This window comes from Chiloscyllium plagiosum, unplaced genomic scaffold (genome assembly GCF_037043375.1).
Source record: "Chiloscyllium plagiosum isolate Xiang-an unplaced genomic scaffold, Cpla_swu_hap1 HiC_scaffold_2, whole genome shotgun sequence".
Taxonomy (NCBI): Eukaryota; Metazoa; Chordata; class Chondrichthyes; order Orectolobiformes; family Hemiscylliidae; genus Chiloscyllium; species Chiloscyllium plagiosum.
Genome location: NW_028270140.1, coordinates 131651998 through 131671083, shown reverse-complemented (window position 1 = coordinate 131671083; position 19086 = coordinate 131651998). Strand labels below are relative to the sequence as shown.

The 19086-nt window shown below is 42.8% G+C and overlaps 1 protein-coding gene across 20 annotated transcripts in view; it reads left to right on the top strand.

Moving 5' to 3' along the window:
- The window catches only part of LOC122557375 (teneurin-3), a 2678940-nt gene extending 2660430 nt beyond the window's left edge, over positions 1 to 18510 (top strand). For all 20 annotated transcript variants that reach the window (XM_043705048.2, XM_043705074.2, XM_043705164.2 and 17 more), the window contains 3 exons: positions 157 to 1768; positions 13172 to 13302; positions 16813 to 18510. In XM_043705048.2, coding sequence (XP_043560983.1) covers positions 157 to 1768; positions 13172 to 13302; positions 16813 to 17568 — 2499 coding nt within the window. In that variant the 3' untranslated portion in view covers positions 17569 to 18510. The remainder of the gene's footprint in view (positions 1 to 156; positions 1769 to 13171; positions 13303 to 16812) is intronic.
- The last annotated feature ends 576 nt before the right edge of the window (positions 18511 to 19086 follow it).

The window sequence follows — 19086 nt, the reverse complement described above, 5'->3', positions numbered from 1 at the left end:
GTCCAAGTAGATTATTGCCAAGCTTTGCTAAAGACATTTAGGTCAAGGATGACTTAATTAAGCAAATGTATTATCATTCAGAATGATAATTTCCTTTGTCATGTAATTTGCATTTTCATTCCTAAGGATACATTTATATTCTGTTCTGTTTCACAGTCCATGGTGCTACTTCTGCACAGCCAGCGCCAGTACATCTTCGAGTATGACTTACTGGATCGTCTGACTGCAGTCACAATGCCCAGTGTCGCCCGTCACACCATGCAGACTATTCGCTCCATTGGTTATTACCGTAATATTTACAACCCCCCGGAGAGTAATGCCTCCATGATTGTCGACTACAGTGAGGAAGGGCTGCTCCTGCAGACAGCTTACCTGGGAACAGGCCGGCGCGTGCTGTACAAGTACAGACGAATGTCGAAGCTGTCCGAGCTCCTGTACGACAGCACGCGGGTCAGCTTCACCTATGACGAAACCGCCGGAGTGTTGAAGACAGTCAACCTGCAGAGCGAGGGCTTTATCTGCACCATCAGGTACCGGCAAATTGGCCCCCTGGTCGACCGGCAGATCTTCCGTTTCAGCGAAGATGGCATGGTGAACGCCCGCTTTGACTACAGCTACGACAACAACTTCCGGGTGACCAGCATGCAAGCCGTGATCAACGAGACGCCACTGCCCATCGACCTGTACCAGTTCGACGACATCTCTGGCAAGTTTGAGCAGTTTGGGAAGTTCGGCGTGATCTACTACGACATCAACCAGATCATTTCGACGGCCGTGATGACATACACCAAGCACTTCGATGCGCACGGACGGATCAAGGAGATCCAGTATGAGATATTCCGGTCACTCATGTACTGGATCACCATTCAGTACGATAACATGGGGCGGGTGACCAAGCGAGAGATGAAGATTGGCCCCTTTGCCAACACCACCAAGTATGGCTATGAGTACGATGTGGATGGGCAGCTTCAGACCGTTTACTTGAATGACAAAATCACGTGGAGGTATAACTACGACTTGAATGGGAACTTGCATTTGCTAAGCCCTGGCAGCAGTGCCCGCCTGACCCCGCTCCGCTATGACCTGCGTGACCGAATCACCCGCTTGGGTGACGTCCAGTATAGGCTGGACGAAGATGGCTTCCTGCACCAGCGAGGAGGTGACGTTTTTGAATACAACTCCAAGGGCCTCCTTACAAGAGTTTACAGCAAAGCGGGCGGCTGGACCATCCAGTACCGTTATGATGGCCTGGGGCGACGAGTCTCCAGCAAGACCAGCATCGGTCAGCACCTTCAGTTCTTCTACGCTGATCTGAACTACCCGAACCGTATCACTCATGTCTACAACCACTCCAGCTCTGAAATCACCTCCCTCTACTATGACCTGCAGGGTCATGTCTTTGCAATGGAGATCAGCAGTGGGGAGGAGTTCTACATTGCTTCTGACAACACCGGTACACCACTAGCTGTGTTCAGTAGCAATGGTCTGATGATTAAGCAGATTCAATATACTGCCTACGGCGAAATCTACCTGGACTCAAACCCTGACTTTCAGCTGGTGATTGGCTTCCACGGAGGTCTGTATGATCCTTTAACAAAGCTGATCCACTTTGGAGAGAGGGACTATGATATACTGGCCGGGCGATGGACAGCCCCTGACATCACTGTCTGGACAAAGGTGGCCAGTGACCCTGCACCGTTCAACCTCTACATGTTCAGAAACAATAACCCTGTGGGCAAGGTCGAGAATATCAAGGAATATGTCACAGGTAAAAGAGAAACTCAACCAAGCCAAATAATTGCCAGTAAAGTCTGTCAAATCCGCGCCAGTTTGCTTAACAAAAGGAATTGAGAAATGTCTCCAAACCAATTGTTAAGTTTGGCAAAGAGATACTTTAAAAATAAGTTGAGTGAACTAAGAGAATTATTGCATCAAATGAACTGTTACATTTCAGTCCACATGACCTGAAATGCCACAGCACTGTGGTAACATGAGATTTTTGTTCCCAAAACGCATTTCCAAATGGGCAACAAAGTTCAGATTGAATAGAAGTGAATGTCATGTGAAGATCATTGTAGCAAATGGTAAAACATTGGAGCAGGAGTAGGCCATTCAGCCCCTCAAGGCTGTCCCACATGAGATTATGGCTAACTCTACAACCCCGGGCCTTTGACCCATATCCCTTAACACCTAAATAAAAGTTGTTTTCAGAAACGCAAGGAAGTGACAGGTATTATTTGGGGGTTGATGAATGATGCTAATGAGGTGGTCATTTTTTAAACTTAATTGGTGGGTGTCACTGACTAGGTCACAATTTATTACCCATCCCTAATTGCCTGGAGGATGGCTAAAAGTCAACCACATTCATATGCATCTAGGAGCTACATGTGGGCCAGACTGGATACAGATGGCAGATTTCCTTCCCTAAAGGGCATTAGCAAACCAGATGGGTTTTTAAAACAGCTGACAGCAGTTCCATGGATGCCATTAGACCAGCTATCGTTTTAATTCCAGATTTGTACTCAATTCAAATTTCGCCATGTGTCATGTGAACCCGTAACCCCAGATTGTTATGCTGGGTTCTGGACTACTAGTCCAGTGACAATACTACCACACCACTGTCTCCTTCTTGGCCATTGTACATTTTGTCATACAAAGGATTAATTATCATACATTAGCTAACCACTCCTTAAAAATTTGTTGATGCAAAAATTCTTAAAGGAGATAAAGTTGTCTATTGTTTTTAATCCAGCCTGAGTTTAAAAAAAATCAAAGTGCTGTTGCTGCTTAATTTTGTCAACTTCCTGCACCTTTCTCCCTGAGAAGCCTCGATATAGTTTCCTGCACGTGTACTATTTGAAGGCAATATTGGCATTATTCAGTCTGCTTTTTTGTCAAACTTAATCAGCCTGTTCAAACATATTACAGCACACGTCCAGGGCAATGGGACTTGAACCAGGATCTTCTGGCCTATTGATACAACCAATCTAGCACAAGCCCCACTTCATTCTGTTTGTTTGCTGACTGTCAAATTAGTGGAATTAGCTGTGACAACTTGTTTAGCCAGTCAGTGCAGAGTAGAACTGGAACCTTGTCTATATACACTGACAAACTGTTGTTTACGGACACCACATTATTGTGCACTTGCAATGAGTGAGACCTCATTTAATTCTTCCCCTATTGAGTTCAATCCAACACAGGAATATATTTAACGCCCAGTTAACAGGGCTGTTACAGCACAGTGGTGGAGTCTCTGCCTCTGGGCCAGAAGGTTGAGGTTAAAGTCCCAAGTGCCCCAAAGATGTGCTGTAGTACATCTGAGCAGGTTGGTTAAGTGACTAGAATAAGACCATCTCAGCATATGAGTCCATGCTGTGGTAATGTTCCTACCTCTAACCTAGGAGATCCTCGTTCAGGTCTCACCTGCTTCAGAAGTGTGCAATAACATCTTTGGGCAGGTTGATTAGGACAGTATCTCTTCAATTAACATTATGTTCCCTAAATCTTTATACAGATATAACCTAAAGCATTATGAATAGCTCTGTGTATTTAAAATGAGTTTACAGTTTGTCCTATCAGCCCACACAGTGGACAGCCTATTTGTACATATGCTGACCTTTTCTTCCTGTAAGTTACAAACTTTCCCTTTCCTGATAAAATCAAATGCCCTACAACACAGCTACAGCTGAGGACTACAGCTCTTCTCACCCTACGTCCTGGAAGGACTCTATCCCTTTCTCTCAGCTCCTTAGCCTCCTCCGCATTTGTTCCGATGAGGTCACTTTCCAAAGTGGTGCTCTTAATATGTGCTCCTTCTTCTCCAACCGTGGCTTCCCACCTACAGTTGTTGACAGGGCTCTCGACAGTGTGCGGTCCATCTCCCGCGCCACGACCCTCACCCCCTCCCTCCCCTCCCAGAACAAGGATAGGGTCCCTCTTGTTCTCACCTTTCACCCCACCAGCCTTCACATGCAAAGATAATCCTCCGCCATTTTCACCACCTCCAACACGATGCCACCACTAAACACATCTTCTCTTCCCTCCCCCTGTCTGCATTCTGCAGAGATCATTCCCTCCAGGACAATCTAGTCCACTCCTCCATCACACCTAACACCTCTCCCATCACACACGGCACCTTCCCATGCAATCGCAGAAGGTGCAACACCTGCCCCTTTACCTCTTCCATGCTCACCATCCAACGCCCCAAACACTCATTTCAGATTAAGCAGCGTTTCATTTGTACCTCTTTCAATTTGGTCTATTTCATTTGTTGCTCCCAACGTGGTCTCCTCTATATCGGAGAGACAAAACGCCGACTGGGTGATCGCTTTGCTGAGCACCTTCAGTCTGTGTGCAATCAGGTCCCAGACTTTCCCATAGCTTGCCACTTCAACACACAATCCTGCTCCCATGCCCACATGTCTGTCCTTGGCCTGCTGCAATGTTCCAGTGAAGCTCAACACAAACTGGAGGAACAGCATCTCATCTTCCAACTAGGCACGTTACAGCCTGCCGGTCTCAACATTGAATTTAACAACTTCAGATGATTATCCCATCTCAACCCCTCTTTTCATTCTGCTCCGTTATTTTATTTTTATATATATATTTCTTTCACTGTTCTCTACCTCTTATTTCTTCATTGTCTCTCTTTCTCGCGCTCCCCACTCTCTCGTCACCTTTTTCCTCTCCTCTTCCCCCCTTTGCTACCCTTCTCCCCTGTTTTCCATTTTGCCTCTGCTTCACCCATCCCCCACATATTTTGTCACATAGCACTGGCTTCAGCCTTGGTCATTCACAGCTCTAATCTCCCTATAATCTTTCTATGCATTGTCATTATCACTTCTGTATTGCTATCTTTGCTTCTGGAGCCATGACTCACCTTCTCTCAGCCTGGTATAAATACCCCCCTATTTCTCCTGTTTTTTAGCTTTGACAAAGGGTCAGCTAGACTCGAAACGTCAGCTCTTTTCTCTCCTTACAGATGCTGCAAGACTTGCTGAGATTTTCCAGCATTTTCTCTTTTTTTGGTCCTACAACACATTCTTGGTGCAAGAATGATGAAGAGTTGTGAATTTAGTGTGCAACTGGCAAACATTGGGTTTTTACCTTGACAGTATCTATCTGGTCCTCCAAGTCAAAAGGGAGCTTAGGAAACATCAAACTGGACATTCAAAGTTATGAAAAGTGTTATCATTTTTTTCTTAACCTCATAGTGCACTTGCAGCATCTTTCATTGGGTTAAAAGAATGGTGTTGAGACCAGAACACTATTTATCCATATTGTGGGCACAGCCATCCCAGGATTCTGAAGATGTACTAGCCACACATATTATAATTAATTGAGCTCACGGTGTCTGTGTTCAGTGGGTTGATGTTTAGAGAATCAATGCTGACACTTCTAGTTGAATCCAAAGCCCAAATCGGGGTTGCTGTATAGAGTAGAGGTCTAAGGCATGAACCATTCACTCTGCACTGACCTCATCCAGCTCTTTGACAACTGTCTAAGACTGAACCAGACTGTTCGTAACCTCACAGTTCTTCGACCCAGTGATAAGCTTCTAGTTATTTACTGGAGATGCATAAGGCTGCCCAGTTTTAGCTCCACGATGTTGCTCAACTCTGACCCTGTCTCAAACTGTCCTCTGTCAAAACTCTCACCTTTGCCTTCCTTCCCTCTAGACTTGAGTGTTCCAGTGAACTCTCTTCTCCGCACCATAAACGTAAGGTCATCGAAGTCTATGATGCCCATGTCTTAAATTTTCCTGCATAATCATAGGCTCCTGATTAGAAGACCATGGGATGTAGAAGCAGAAGTAAGCCACTCAAAGCATTCACAAGTCATCCCAGGGAACAGCACTTAAAATAAAGAGATGTATATCTCACAGTCCTAAGATCCTTCTTTAAGCAGAAACTATACAAATCCAGCCTGTTTTCTCTAGAATTCAAAAGGCTAAGGGGTGATCTAATGGAGGTCTTTGAAATATCAACAGGAAAAGACAAGGTAGGTAAAGATAAACTACTTCACTGGTTTCTGAGAGCTCGGGAGAGATGTTAGGAAGCATTTCTACACATAAAGGATGGTTGATAGATGGAACACTCTTCCATAAACAGCAGTAGATGCAGGATGAGTCCTTAATTTTAAGCTGAGATGGCTACATTTTTGTTTGGCAGTATTAATGGATATTGGCCAAAGGCAGATGTATGGGTTAGGCCACAGATCAGCCATGATCTCATTGAATTGTGGAACAGGCTGGAAAGGCTGAATGGCCAATTTCTGTTTCCTATGTACCGTTACTGGCATTATCCTTGCCTCAAAGTTGTGGAACCATTGTGGAACCTCAGTGAACACTCAACTACTGTTGGCTGCCAGTGATTAGCTAAGATCGTTGTGCAGGAAACATAGCCTAACCCTCAAATAACGACCCAAAATCAAATGCATGATCTGATCTTACAGCTACGCAAAAGTGAGGACTGCAGATGCTGGAAACCAGAGTTTAGATCAGAGTGGTGCTGGAAAAGCACAGCAGGTCAGGCAGCATCCGAGGAGCAGGAAAATCGATGTTCCTGTTGAAGGGCTTTTGCCTGAAACATTGATTTCCCTGCTCTTCGGATGCTACTGACCTGCTGTGCTTTTCCAGCACCACTCTGATCTAAACTCCTGATCTTACAGCAGCAACTTAATAAAAGTTCAAAATAAAAAAGCACATGAGTGGCTGTGAAATGGCGTTGAATGCCCTGAGATTGCAAAAGGCTTAAGAGAAACGGAAGATTGTCTGAGATGGGTTTCTGGAGCCATTTGTACAGGAACAATCTAGAGATCAGGGTTATTTTGGATTTAGTGTTGTGTAATGAGAAAGGGCTAATTAGTAATATTGATGTGAGGGAGCTACTAGGAAATAGTGACCATAATATTTAGAATTTTGCATTAATTTTGAATGTGATATCATTAATTCTAAAATGAAAGTCTCAAACCAAAAGAAAGATAATTATGGCAATCTGACGGGTAAGTTGGCTACGATGAATTGGAAAAGTGCACTAAAAGATTTGACAGTAGACAGATAATGGTTATTGTTTATTGAAATACTTTACACCAGAATAGATACCTCTCAGGCATAAACACCCAAAGGGAAAAGGAAATCAACTGTGGTCAAGGAAGTAACTTAAAAGATTGCAGTAGATCAAAGGAATATAAGGATGTCAAGAAAAGTGTGAAGCTTGAGGATTGGGAACAATATAGTATCCAGCAAATGAGGATCACAAAACTGATTAAGGAAGGTCAAAGAGGATATGAACGCAAATCAGGTGGAACATAAAGTTTGACTGCTAAACCTTCTTGAGATTTGTGAAAAGTAAATGGTTAGTTAAGATAAATGTGGACTCATTACAGAATAACTGAGAGTGGAGATTAAGAAAATGGCATAGAAACTTAACAGTTACATCATCCCTGTCTTCACAGAAGAGTATAAAGAAAATGTTTCAGATATCCCAAGGTGTTCTACATTTATGTGAGGAACAAAAGGATGGCCAGAGTGAGGGTAGGGCCGATCAGGGATAGTGGAGGGAACTTGTGCCTGGAATCAGAGGAATAAGGGAAGGTCTTGAATGGATACTTTGCTTCAGTATTCACTACTGAGAGGGACACTGTCGTTTTGTGAAGACAGCATGCAACAAGCTGATATGCTTGAACAGGCTAATGTTAAGAAGGAGGATGTGCTGGAAATTTTTGAAAAACACGGGGATAGATAAGTCCCCTGGGCCAGACAGGATATACTCAAGGTTACTACGGAGAGTTTGGGAAGAGATTGCTGCGCCTTTGGCGATGATCTTGGCGTCCTCACTTTCCACTGGAGTTGTACCAGATGATTGGAGGGTGGCAAATGTTCAAGAATGGGAATAGAGATAACCCTTAGAATTACAGACCAGTCAGTCTTATGTCGGTGATGGACAATTATTGGAGAGGATTCTGAGAGACAGGATTTATGATTATTTGAAAAAGCATTGTTTAATTGGAGATTGTCAGCATTGCTTTGTGAGGGGCAGGTCATGCCTCAGAAGCCTTATTAAATTCTTTGAGGATGTGACAAAACACACTGAAGGTCAAACAGTGGATGTGGTGTACCTGGCTTTTAGCAAGGCGTTTGATAAGGTTCCTTATGGTAAGCTCATTCAGAAAGTAAGGAGGAAAGTAAGGATATATGGAAATTTGGCTGTCTGGATTACGAATTGGCCGGCCCATAGAAGACAGAGGTTGGTATTAGATGGAAAGTATTTAGCCTGGAACTCGGTGACCAGTCGTGTTCCGCAGGGATCTGTTCTGGGACTTCTGCTCTTTGATGAGGAAGTGGAAAGGTGGGTTAGTAAGTTTGCTGATGACACGAAGTTTGGTGGAGTGGTGAATGGTGTTGAGGACTGTTGCAACGGGACATTGACAGGATGCAGAGCTAGGCTGAGAAGTGGCAGATGGAGTTCAACCTGGAAAAGTGTTAGGTGATTAATTTTAGAAGGTCAAATTTGAATGCAGATTACAAGATTAAAGGCAGGTATTTTGGTGTGGAGGAACAGAGGGATCTTGGGGTCCACATCCATAGATCCCTCAAAGTTGTCACCCAAGTTGTTAGGGTTGTTAAGAAGGCATATGGTGTGTTGGCTTTCTTTTGCAGCGGGATTGAGTTTAAGAGCTGTGAGGTTATGCTGCAGCTCTATAAAGCCCTAGTTAGACCACACTTGGAATGTTGTGTTCAGTTCTGGTCTTCTCATTATAGGAAGGATGTAGAAGCTTTAGAGAGAGTGCAGAGGAGATTTACCATGATGCTGCCTGGACAGGAAGACATGTTTTATGAAGAAAGGTTGAGGAGGCTAGGGCTTTTCTCATTGGAGCAAAGAAGGATGAGAGGTGACTTGATGGAGGTGTACAAGATGATGAGATGAGAGGCATAGATAGGGTGGATAGCCAGAGACATTTTCCCAGAGCGAAATGGCTATCATGAGGGGGCATGATTTTAAGGTGATTGGAGGAAGGTTTAGGAGAGATGTCAGAGGTTGTTTCTTTCCACTGAGAGTGTAGGTGTGGGGAATGACACCTTAATCAGTTGACAAGAAAACTTTCTGAACATGTTAGAATGCAGTTGAATCTATTCATAAAGAATACTTTACTAAGAGCTATGCATCCAGGCAGGTTAATTTTCAATAGTTTATTGACGGTATTAAAGCATTTATCGATGTTTCACTTATAATGGTGGATTTGTTTAAACCATGGATCACTACAAGATCCAAACAAAATAATATAAATATCGACTACACTGGCTTCACTGCAGAATTGTATTAAACCGAGTTGTTGTCTCTGGTTTGTTACCCGTGCTACGTGATAGAGAGTCGAGGAATAGGGAGAGAGAACAGTTAAATGCGTGGCTACAGGGATGGTGCAGGAGGGAGGGATTCCGGTATTTGGATAACTGGGGTTCTTTCTGGGGAAGGTGGGATCTCTATAAACAGGATGGTCTGCACCTGAACCTGAGGGGCACCAGTATCCTTGGTGGGAGGTTTGCTAGTGCTCTTGGGGGGGGTTTAAACTAACTCTGCAGGGGCATGGGAACCCAGACTGTAGCTTTAGGGTGCAGGACCTGGAGTGTAGGGAGGTTAGGAACATGGCATCAATTTCAAAGGAGGGTGCCTGTAAACAGGAAAGTGGTTTGAAGTGTGTATACTTCAATGCAAGAAGTATACGAAATAAGGTAGGTGAACTTGCAGCGTGGGTTGGTACCTGGGACTTCGATGTTGTGGCTATTACGGAGACATGGGTAGAACAGGGACGGGATTGGCTGTTGCAGGTTCCAGGGTTTAAATGTTTTAGTAGGGTCAGAGGTGGGGGTAAAAGAGGGGGAGGTGTGGCATTGCTCGTCAAAGATAGTATTACAGCTGTGGAAAGGACGATGGAAGACGACTCGCCATCTGAGGTAGTTTGGGCTGAGGTTAGGAATAGGAAAGGTGAGCTCACCCTGTTAGGAGTTTTTTACAGGCCTCCTAACAGTCCTAGAAACGTAGAAGAAAGGATTGCGAGGATGATTCAAGAGAAGAGTGAAAGTAATAGGGTGGTTGTTATGGGGGACTTTAACTTTCCTGATATTGATTGGGAAAGCTATAGCTCAAGTTTGTTAGATGGGTCAGTGTTTGTCCAATGTGTGCAGGAGGGTTTCCTGACACAATATGTAGCTAGGCCAACAAGAGGTGAGGCCATACTGGATTTGGTTCTGGGTAATGAACCAGGCCAGGTGTTAGAATTAGAGGTAGGTGAGCACTTTGGGGACAGTGACCACAATTCGGTGACTTTTACTCTAGTGATGGAGAGGGATAAGTGTGCACTACAGGGCAAGAGTTATAGCTGGGGGCAGGGAAATTATGATGCTGTGAGGCATGACTTAGGATGTGTGGCCTGGAAAAGTAAGCTTCAAGGCAAGGGTGTAATTGATATGTGGAGCTTGTTCAAGGAGCAACTATTGAGTGTCCTTGATAAGTATGTACCCGTCAGGCAGGGAGGAAAGGGTCATGTGAGGGAGCCATGGTTTAATAAGGAATTGGAATCCCTTGTTAAATGGAAGAGGGCGGCCTATGTAAAGATGAGGCGTGAAGGTTCAATTGGGGCGATTGAGAGTTATAAGGTAGCCAGGAAGGACCTGAAGAGAGAGCTAAGAGCAGCAAGGAGGGGACATGAAAGGTCCTTAGTTGGTAGGATTAGGGAAAACCCTAAGGCTTTCTATAGGTATGTCAGGAATAAAAGAATGACTAGGGTAGGAATAGGTCCAGTCAAGGATAGTAGTGGGAAGTTGCGTGTGGAGGCTGAAGAGATTGGGGAGACACTGAATGAATACTTTTCGTCAGTATTCAATCAGGAACAGGACATTGTTGTCAATGTGAGTACTGAGTCACAATTAAGTAGAATGGATGGCTTTGAGGTATGTAGATAAGAGGTGTTGGAAATTCTGGAAAGGGTGAAAATAGATAAGTCCCCTGGGCCTGATGGCATTTATCCTAGGATTCTCTGGGAAGCAAGGGAGGAGATTGCAGAGCCATTGGCCTTGATTTTTATGTCCTCGTTGTCTACAGGAGTAGTGCCAGAAGATTGGAGGCTAGCAAATGTGGTTCCCTTGTTCAAGAAGGAGAGTAGGGATAACCCTAGTAACTATAGGCCGGTGAGTCTCACTTCTGTTGTGGGCAAAATCTTAGAGAGAATTGTAAGAGATAGGATTTATGAACATCTGGATAGGAATAATGTGATCAAGGATAGTCAGCATGGTTTTGTGAAGGGCAGGTCGTGCCTCACAAACCTTATTGAATTCTTTGAGAAGGTGACTAAGGAGGTGGACGAGGGGAAAGCAGTAGATGTGGTGTATATGGATTTTAGTAAGGCGTTTGATAAGGTTCCCCATGGTAGACTACTGCAAAAAATCTGGAGGTATGGCATTGAGGGTGAGTTGGAGGCTTGGATTAGGAGTTGGCTGGCTGGAAGAAGACAGAGGGTAGTAGTTGGTGGCAAAGGTTCATCTTGGAGTGCCGTTACTAGCGGTGTTCCACAAGGATCTGTTTTGGGACCATTGCTGTTTGTCATTTTTATAAATGACCTGGAGGAGGGGTTAGAAGGTTGGGTGAGCAAGTTTGCGGATGATACGAAAGTCGGAGGAGTTGTAGACAGTGAGGAAGGATGTGGCAGGTTACAGCGGGATATAGATAAGCTGCATAACTGGGCAGAAAGGTGGCAAATGGAGTTCAATGTAGCTAAGTGTGAGGTGATTCACTTTGGTAAGAGTAATAAAAAGATGGGGTACTGGGCTAACGGTCGGATACTTGGTAGTGTGGATGAGCAGAGGGATCTTGGTGTCCATGTACACAAATCTTTGAAAGTTGCCACCCAGGTAAATAGTGCGGTGAAGGCGGCATATGGCGTACTGGCTTTTATTGGTAGAGGAATTGAGTTCCGGAGTACTGAGGTCATGTTGCAGTTGTATAAGACTCTGGTGCGGCCGCATCTGGAGTACTGTGTGCAGTTTTGGTCGCCATACTATAGGAAGGATGTGGAGGCACTGGAACATGTGCAGAGGAGGTTTACCAGGATGTTGCCTGGTATGGTAGAAAGATCGTATGAGGAAAGGCTGAGGCACTTGGGGTTGTTTTCAGTGGAGAAAAGAAGGTTTAGGGGTGATTTGATTGAGGTGTATAAGATGATTAGGGGTTTAGATAGGGTCGACAGTGAGAATCTTTTTCCACGTATGGAGTCAGCTATTACAAGGGGGCATAGCTTTAAATTAAGGGGGGGGTAGGTATAGGACAGATGTTAGGGGTAGGTTCTTTACTCAGCGAGTCGTGAGTTCATGGAATGCCCTGCCAGTAGCAGTGGTGGACTCTCCCTCATTATGGGCATTTAAGCGGGCATTGGATAGGCATATGGAGGATAGTGGGCTAGTGTAGGTTAGGTGGGCTTGGATCGGCGCAACATCGAGGGCCGAAGGGCCTGTACTGCGCTGTATTCTTCTATGTTCTATGTTCTATGTTCTAAACATATCATTGTATCGTTGCAATTGGCTGAATTGTTCTCATGTAGAAGAGAGTAATTGGTTTGATTTCCTTCTCCAGTCTCTATGTATATATATCCAGTGAGACCAGGTGTGATTTCAAGAATTTGGGAATATAAGTAAGCAGCTCCCAGTTCCCCCCACTTGACAACAGTAGTGAGAGAGTGAGTGCCTTCAAGATAGGAAAGATGAGCAGAAACGGAAGAGGAAGAGAAATGCTAGCTGAAAGGACTGCGTATTGGTGTTCAATCAGATACAAAGAATCACCCTGACATCTCCCCTGGTAAACATTTCTAATGCCCCAACACCCCCACACCCCTGACTGTACAGTATACCACCCTCCCCACCACTGCTACATACCCCCAACCCCATGCAGTGCCCTCTGTCCACTGCCACACATAGCAGCCTGACAGAAAAGATGATTGTGAATAAGTATTCTTTTTGGAACTTTTACATAATACAAGAGTTTTATTACTTCAAAACTGCTAGTGTGTCAAGTGTGTATCACAATATAACATACATCCTGTTTGTACTGTGGACTCCATCTGTTCTGAAAGTGTCTGATACCTTTGTTGTATTCTCCTTGTCAATATTATGTTGTCCCCACAGATATCAACAGTTGGCTACTGATGTTTGGGTTCCAACTCCACAATGTTATTCCTGGTTTTCCTGTACCCAAGCAGGGCCTGGAAGAACCTTCATATGAACTTATAAAGAGTCAAGAATGGGACGATGAACCGGTAAGATTCATCAACACTTTCGGCCAATGACAAAATATTGAAAAGCAAACAAACCTTTGCCATCTGAGGGCAGAGTTAATGTCATGGTGTTGATAGGGCAATAACTCAGCTGCTTAAGCAGACATACAGTTATCAGCACCTCCCCTATCTAAGATTTTGGGGTTCACTTTAAATTTAATTGTAAGACTTATATCAATTATAATTAGAAAAGGAGTTAGCATGAGCAAATGTGCATTTACTAGTTCTGATTAGTTACAAGAGCCATTTCATATAGAAACATGTTTTCACAATGTTTACAGAACTTAGTAAGTTTATCAGAACAAATGCAGAAGAAATAATTCATAATAAGGGCTGTTGTTTTCATTCATCTACTTCAGGATGCCAGTTCATCCCATTAGTTGACTAGGTACTTGTCTCTTATCTTATCCTATCTGATATAAGTTCCATCCTGTTTTCATTCTTCCTTCCTTGCCTATCAAACCACGAAGAATCACCACTTCCTAATCGTAGTCACTCCTTGAAGATAGTTTTTAATCAACCTGTTCAAAGATGTTATTGCACATCCTTGGAGCAGATTGAGTTTGAACACAGGTCACCTGGCTAGAGATAGAGGCATTACCACTGTTTCCACAAAAGCACTCAAGAGGCACCTTAGCATTCTCATACAAGAACAGCCCATGGTCACTCATGGATTGGCTAGATAATGTCTGCCCAACTCCTGACTGGTTTCTTTAAAAATAATCGTCATCTTAATGAATCAATTCTTGCTCTCTCCTGTTCATTCTTTGATGTGCCAATCGTTTTGTAATCACCTTTTTTTCCTCTTAGCTTACCAATTCCCCAGATCTTTAACAAGCCAAGGTGGCATCAGTGAGCAATTTATGTGTCTTGTTAGAGTCTACCTCCCAGTAATTAACAATCATTCCAAATGTCACGATTTCTTCTAAAATCGATCAATAGCCTTGAACTAAAAGGACACTATGTGACTCCACAATAACAGTTGTTATCTAAAAACTATAGTTTCCAAAGGCCATATGGACTTCTTTTTTTTCTCCAACACCTTGAAGTGACAAAACTAAACCATTTTAAAGCATAGCTATGTATCTGGGTGAAAAGCCTTTTAGTGAAAGCATTCCCACATACATAAGTGTAAGTTTACATTAGTTTGAAACATAAAACTATAAACCCTTGATTTGCTTCCTTACAGAAATTGTTGACAACTAACTGCACTCAAACAGAATGCATTTTAATTCCTCGCTTGCTTAACCATTAATAATTGAAAAATAACACAAAACTATTGTGAAATGGTGCTAGTTATTGACTATCAAGAAGAAACAACTTCAAGTACTGGTAGAAAGGTATTTTGTGGAAAAACAAAGGCTTAATTAGATATGACAAACCTGTTTTTTTTGCCTATGAGGTTAGATCTTTATCATTTCTCCCTCCCACAATGAGAGAAAGTTTGAACAATGAAACCTGCCTCACTATTGACCTGGATTTACCTGCCGTTATCCCAGTTTCACAGTCGGCTAGGTACACATGGTGGACTTCAATCCCATCCTATTAGTTCAGATCAGACATAAACTCAACACACACACACACACACACACACACACACACACACACACACACAGTTGATGTGCTACTCTAAGCCAGTGGAATCTTTGCAGTAGTCATTGAGGAATTGTTTCCTTAACATTGCAGATTATTGTCCTTGATGGTCAGAGGTAAACTGCTGATACTTCATGTTGTGAAAGATTTATCTCATGATCAAAACTAAATTAGTTGCAGGCACGTTGTTTAATAGTTTGAAACTACCATAATTTGTCTTACATTTAATTAAATAATACAGCACTGCAACTGACAAAACAGATGTTAAATTGTTTTAATTGGTCTTTTATAAAGCATGCCGCCTATTTAGAAAGGATTTTATTTGCCGCTATTTTCCACTGGTTGATTGATTTATTGATCGTAATATTGTTTGCAGATGGAAACTAGGGCTTCTTTCATGTCTCTGCCTTTTATCATTCCTCTCAAAATGAAATGTTTGATGGAAGTAAAGAATTCCACAGACTTACTGAGAGAAGAAATTCTTCCTCATCTCTGTCCTAACTGGGTGACCCTTTGCTCTGAGTTTATGCCCTCTGGTCCTAGACTCTCCCAGTATGGGGGGAAATAACATCTCTGTATGCACCCTGGAAAGCCTGCTAAGAATCTTATATTCTCCCAAACACAAATGTGTACAGACCCAGCCTGCTCAATCGCTCCTCATAAGAAAATCCACTCCAGACCCAGGATCAACCTGGTGAAGTTTCTCTGGAGTGCCTCCGATGTCAAGGACCTAAAGCTGTCCACAGTATTCCAGCCTTGATCCAATTAGTGCCTTGTGTAGTTTTCTTTTATTTGTTCCATTGCCTTTGAAATGAAGCCCAACATTATTTGCTGAACTTGGATGCTACCTTTTATGATTCTTGCCCAGTGATCCCCTAAATCCCTCTGTACTGTTTCTCCTTTAAATAATATTCAGTTCACCTATTCTGTCTAACAAAGTGCATAACCTCACGTTTACCCTCATTAAATTCAATCTGCCAAGTTTTTGTTCACTCATTTAATGTGTCCCCGTGCAGACTATCCAAGTCATCTCCACCACTTGCCGTCCCAATTACTTTTGTGTCATCTGCAAACTGGGCAATAGTACAGTAACTTCCCTTAGCTAAGTCATTAATATATATTGTAAAGAATTGTGGCATTGCTCTCTGTGGCCCTCCCTTCATTACACATTGCTATTACTGAAAATGTTCCACTTATCTGTCTTCTATTAATTGGACAATCCACAATCCATGCAAATATTCTACCCTCGGTACCATGGACTCTTACTTTGTTAAGTAAGACTTTATGTGCAGTGCCTGACCGATTGCCTTTTAGAAATTGCATACATTACATCTGCTGCAACCAATCCTCTTAATTTAAATCTTCAGTCCCAGATTTTGTTAAGTCTGCACCACAACCCCTATAAGACCATTTCATCCTTCCTCGGGTGAAATTTTTAGAACTGAACTCATTACTCTAGAGTAGGGCTTCTGACAACTGTCGCACAGTTTTGTATTTGAATAACGGCCATCCACCCATTAGCTTTTTACATTATCTACTGTACCTGTCCTTCAGTTCTTTGTAATGTTGATACATGGTGCCCTCATCTTTCTTCTGCTCCGAATTGCTGGCTTCTCATTGTTCAGAAAATAATTTGATCTATCCTTCTTAAGTCCAAATGGGATGACCTCAAATCTCCCCATTGATTTACATTTACACATGGTATTGATGTTACTTTAGAGCTGTATTTGTGTTTGGAGATACATCTTGGCATTATACTTCCCTCATACATTAAATAGGAAAAACAATGTTTTACAAGAAAAAAGGGTAGTTTATCTATTGTGTTTTGTTTCAGTGTGCAAAAGGATTTTATCTGCACTCAAAACTAATACTTGAATTTTTTTTTGTACTTGTTTCTAGTTTTTTTCTGGAGTACAACAAACCATAGCAAGACAAGCAAAGGCTTTCATGGGCCTGGGGAAAATGCCAGAAATTCAGACAGGCAAACACCAAGCCAGTGGACAGAAGCCATGGCTCTGGTTTGGAACGGTCAAGTCTCTGGTTGGCAAGGGGGTCATGCTTGCATTGAATCAAGGAAAAGTGACAACCAATGTGCTCAACATTGCAAACGAAGACTGCATTAAAGTTGCGGCCGTGCTAAATGGAGCATACTACTTGGACAACTTGCATTATACAATCGAAGGCAAGGACACTCACTATTTCATCAAAACTGCTTCACCTGAAACTGACCTTGGCACTCTGCGGCTGACCAGCGGACGCAAGGCATTAGAGAATGGCATCAACATCACTGTTTCCCAGTCCACGGCTGTGGTGAGTGGCAGGACTCGAAGGTTTGCCGATGTCGAAATACAGTACAGCGCTTTGTCCCTCCACGTTCGCTACGGGACGACCCTGGATGAGGAGAAGGTTCGGATACTGGAACAGGCCAGGCAGAGAGCACTGGTGAGTGCTTGGACCAGAGAACAGCAGAGAGTGAGAGATGGCGAGGAAGGAATCAGATTATGGACAGAAGGAGAGAAGCGACAGCTGCTGAGCGCTGCCAAGGTGCAAGGATATGATGGGTACTATGTACTCTCTGTGGAGCAATATCCAGAGCTAGCAGACAGTGCAAACAATATTCAGTTCTTAAGACAGAACGAAATAGGAAAGAGGTAACACACAGGCTAGTTGGTGGCTGCCAAAGAGATAAACTTAACACTGTCTTCTTTTTCTGGGAGAACAGAATATTAGTTTTGCTGCCCTTTGTTAACACATGGTTAACTGAGGAAACTGAAATGTAACTGAACCTTGAGATAGACTTCTGTCCAGATCTATTTGTAGCACATGTTCTTTCCTAGAGCTGTTGAACTTGGTGGAACTCTTTTCTTTTCCTACTCGGCTGGAGCCTACAAAGGTGGAGCAACGTGGTTCCTACAAACAGAAACTTCAAATCACCCTTGATAAACAGGATTGTCAACTGCTTCAAAAATTAATTGTTTACAGTTGATTGACACTACACTCAGACACAAGGTTGGACTAACATGTAAAAAGGAAAGCTTAACTGTTTTGTACTTGGCCAAATCTGTTGACTGTTTTCTGTTGTTTAAGAAACACTGTAATAAGCATTAGAATCAGTGTCCGGATACAGAAACTGTGTATTATGACATGAGTAATCTTTGCTTACCAGAAATAGTCTTACTCTTTCTTCACAGTAACTGCTGTAAACACATTGGACCTGTGGCACAGAACAAACTCAACAGTTTCATCACTGTATTGTGGAGTGGAGGGCCTCCTCCTGTTTTCAACTGTGCTGCTTTATACAATGACAATTTGTACAAAGTAGTGTTGACTCTGACAACAAGAGACAGTTGCTCTTCTTAATTTTTGCAATGCCATGGGATTTGCCTTGGGAAGTTACACAAACGTACAAGATCACCCTCACAGCAAAGCAAAGGAAATTTTTTTTTCTTTTTTGTAAAGTGTGTGAGACCAGTACCTTATGGAGTTTTTATATGAATTCCAATTTACTGTTCATCAGATACTAGTCTCAAAAGATGTTAATTTATGTAAAGTGTTTCAAAGAAGTTTATACTTGAAAATAAAATCTTTAAAATACAGTGGCTGTCTTGCAAGCTGATTTTTAATTAGATGGAAGGGGGGAAATGAGATTTTCCAAGGGAATCTTTTGCACTACTCTTGAAAGTTCATTACTCGCTTGTTAACCTGCCTTGAGGAGTATTTTCATCCATTCTTGAGGTTAAATTCACTTGAGTTTTGAACGATAAAAAGGACTTTGATTTAATGCAGAACTTGTTACGCATGAGAGACTGGAGCAAAACAATTGCAGCAAATTGTTCTCAACATATGCAAGGAAACTGCAAATATATATGTATATATATATATATATATATATATATATAAAAACATTGACCACAATGATTCAGCTATTATTTCATGCTAACTTACCTGGATAAGTGTGCTTCACTGTTGATAGTGGTGCACTTTTTAGTGGTGCAAGCTCCTGTTTGGCTCCTCATGTTTGTATAAAATCTTCTATGAGGAGAAAGTGAGGGCTGCAGATGCTGGAGATCAGAGCTGAAAATGTGTTGCTGGAAAAGCGCAGCAGGTCAGGCAGCATCCAAGGAGCAGGAGAATCGACGTTTCGGGCATAAGCCTGAAGAAGGGCTTATGCCC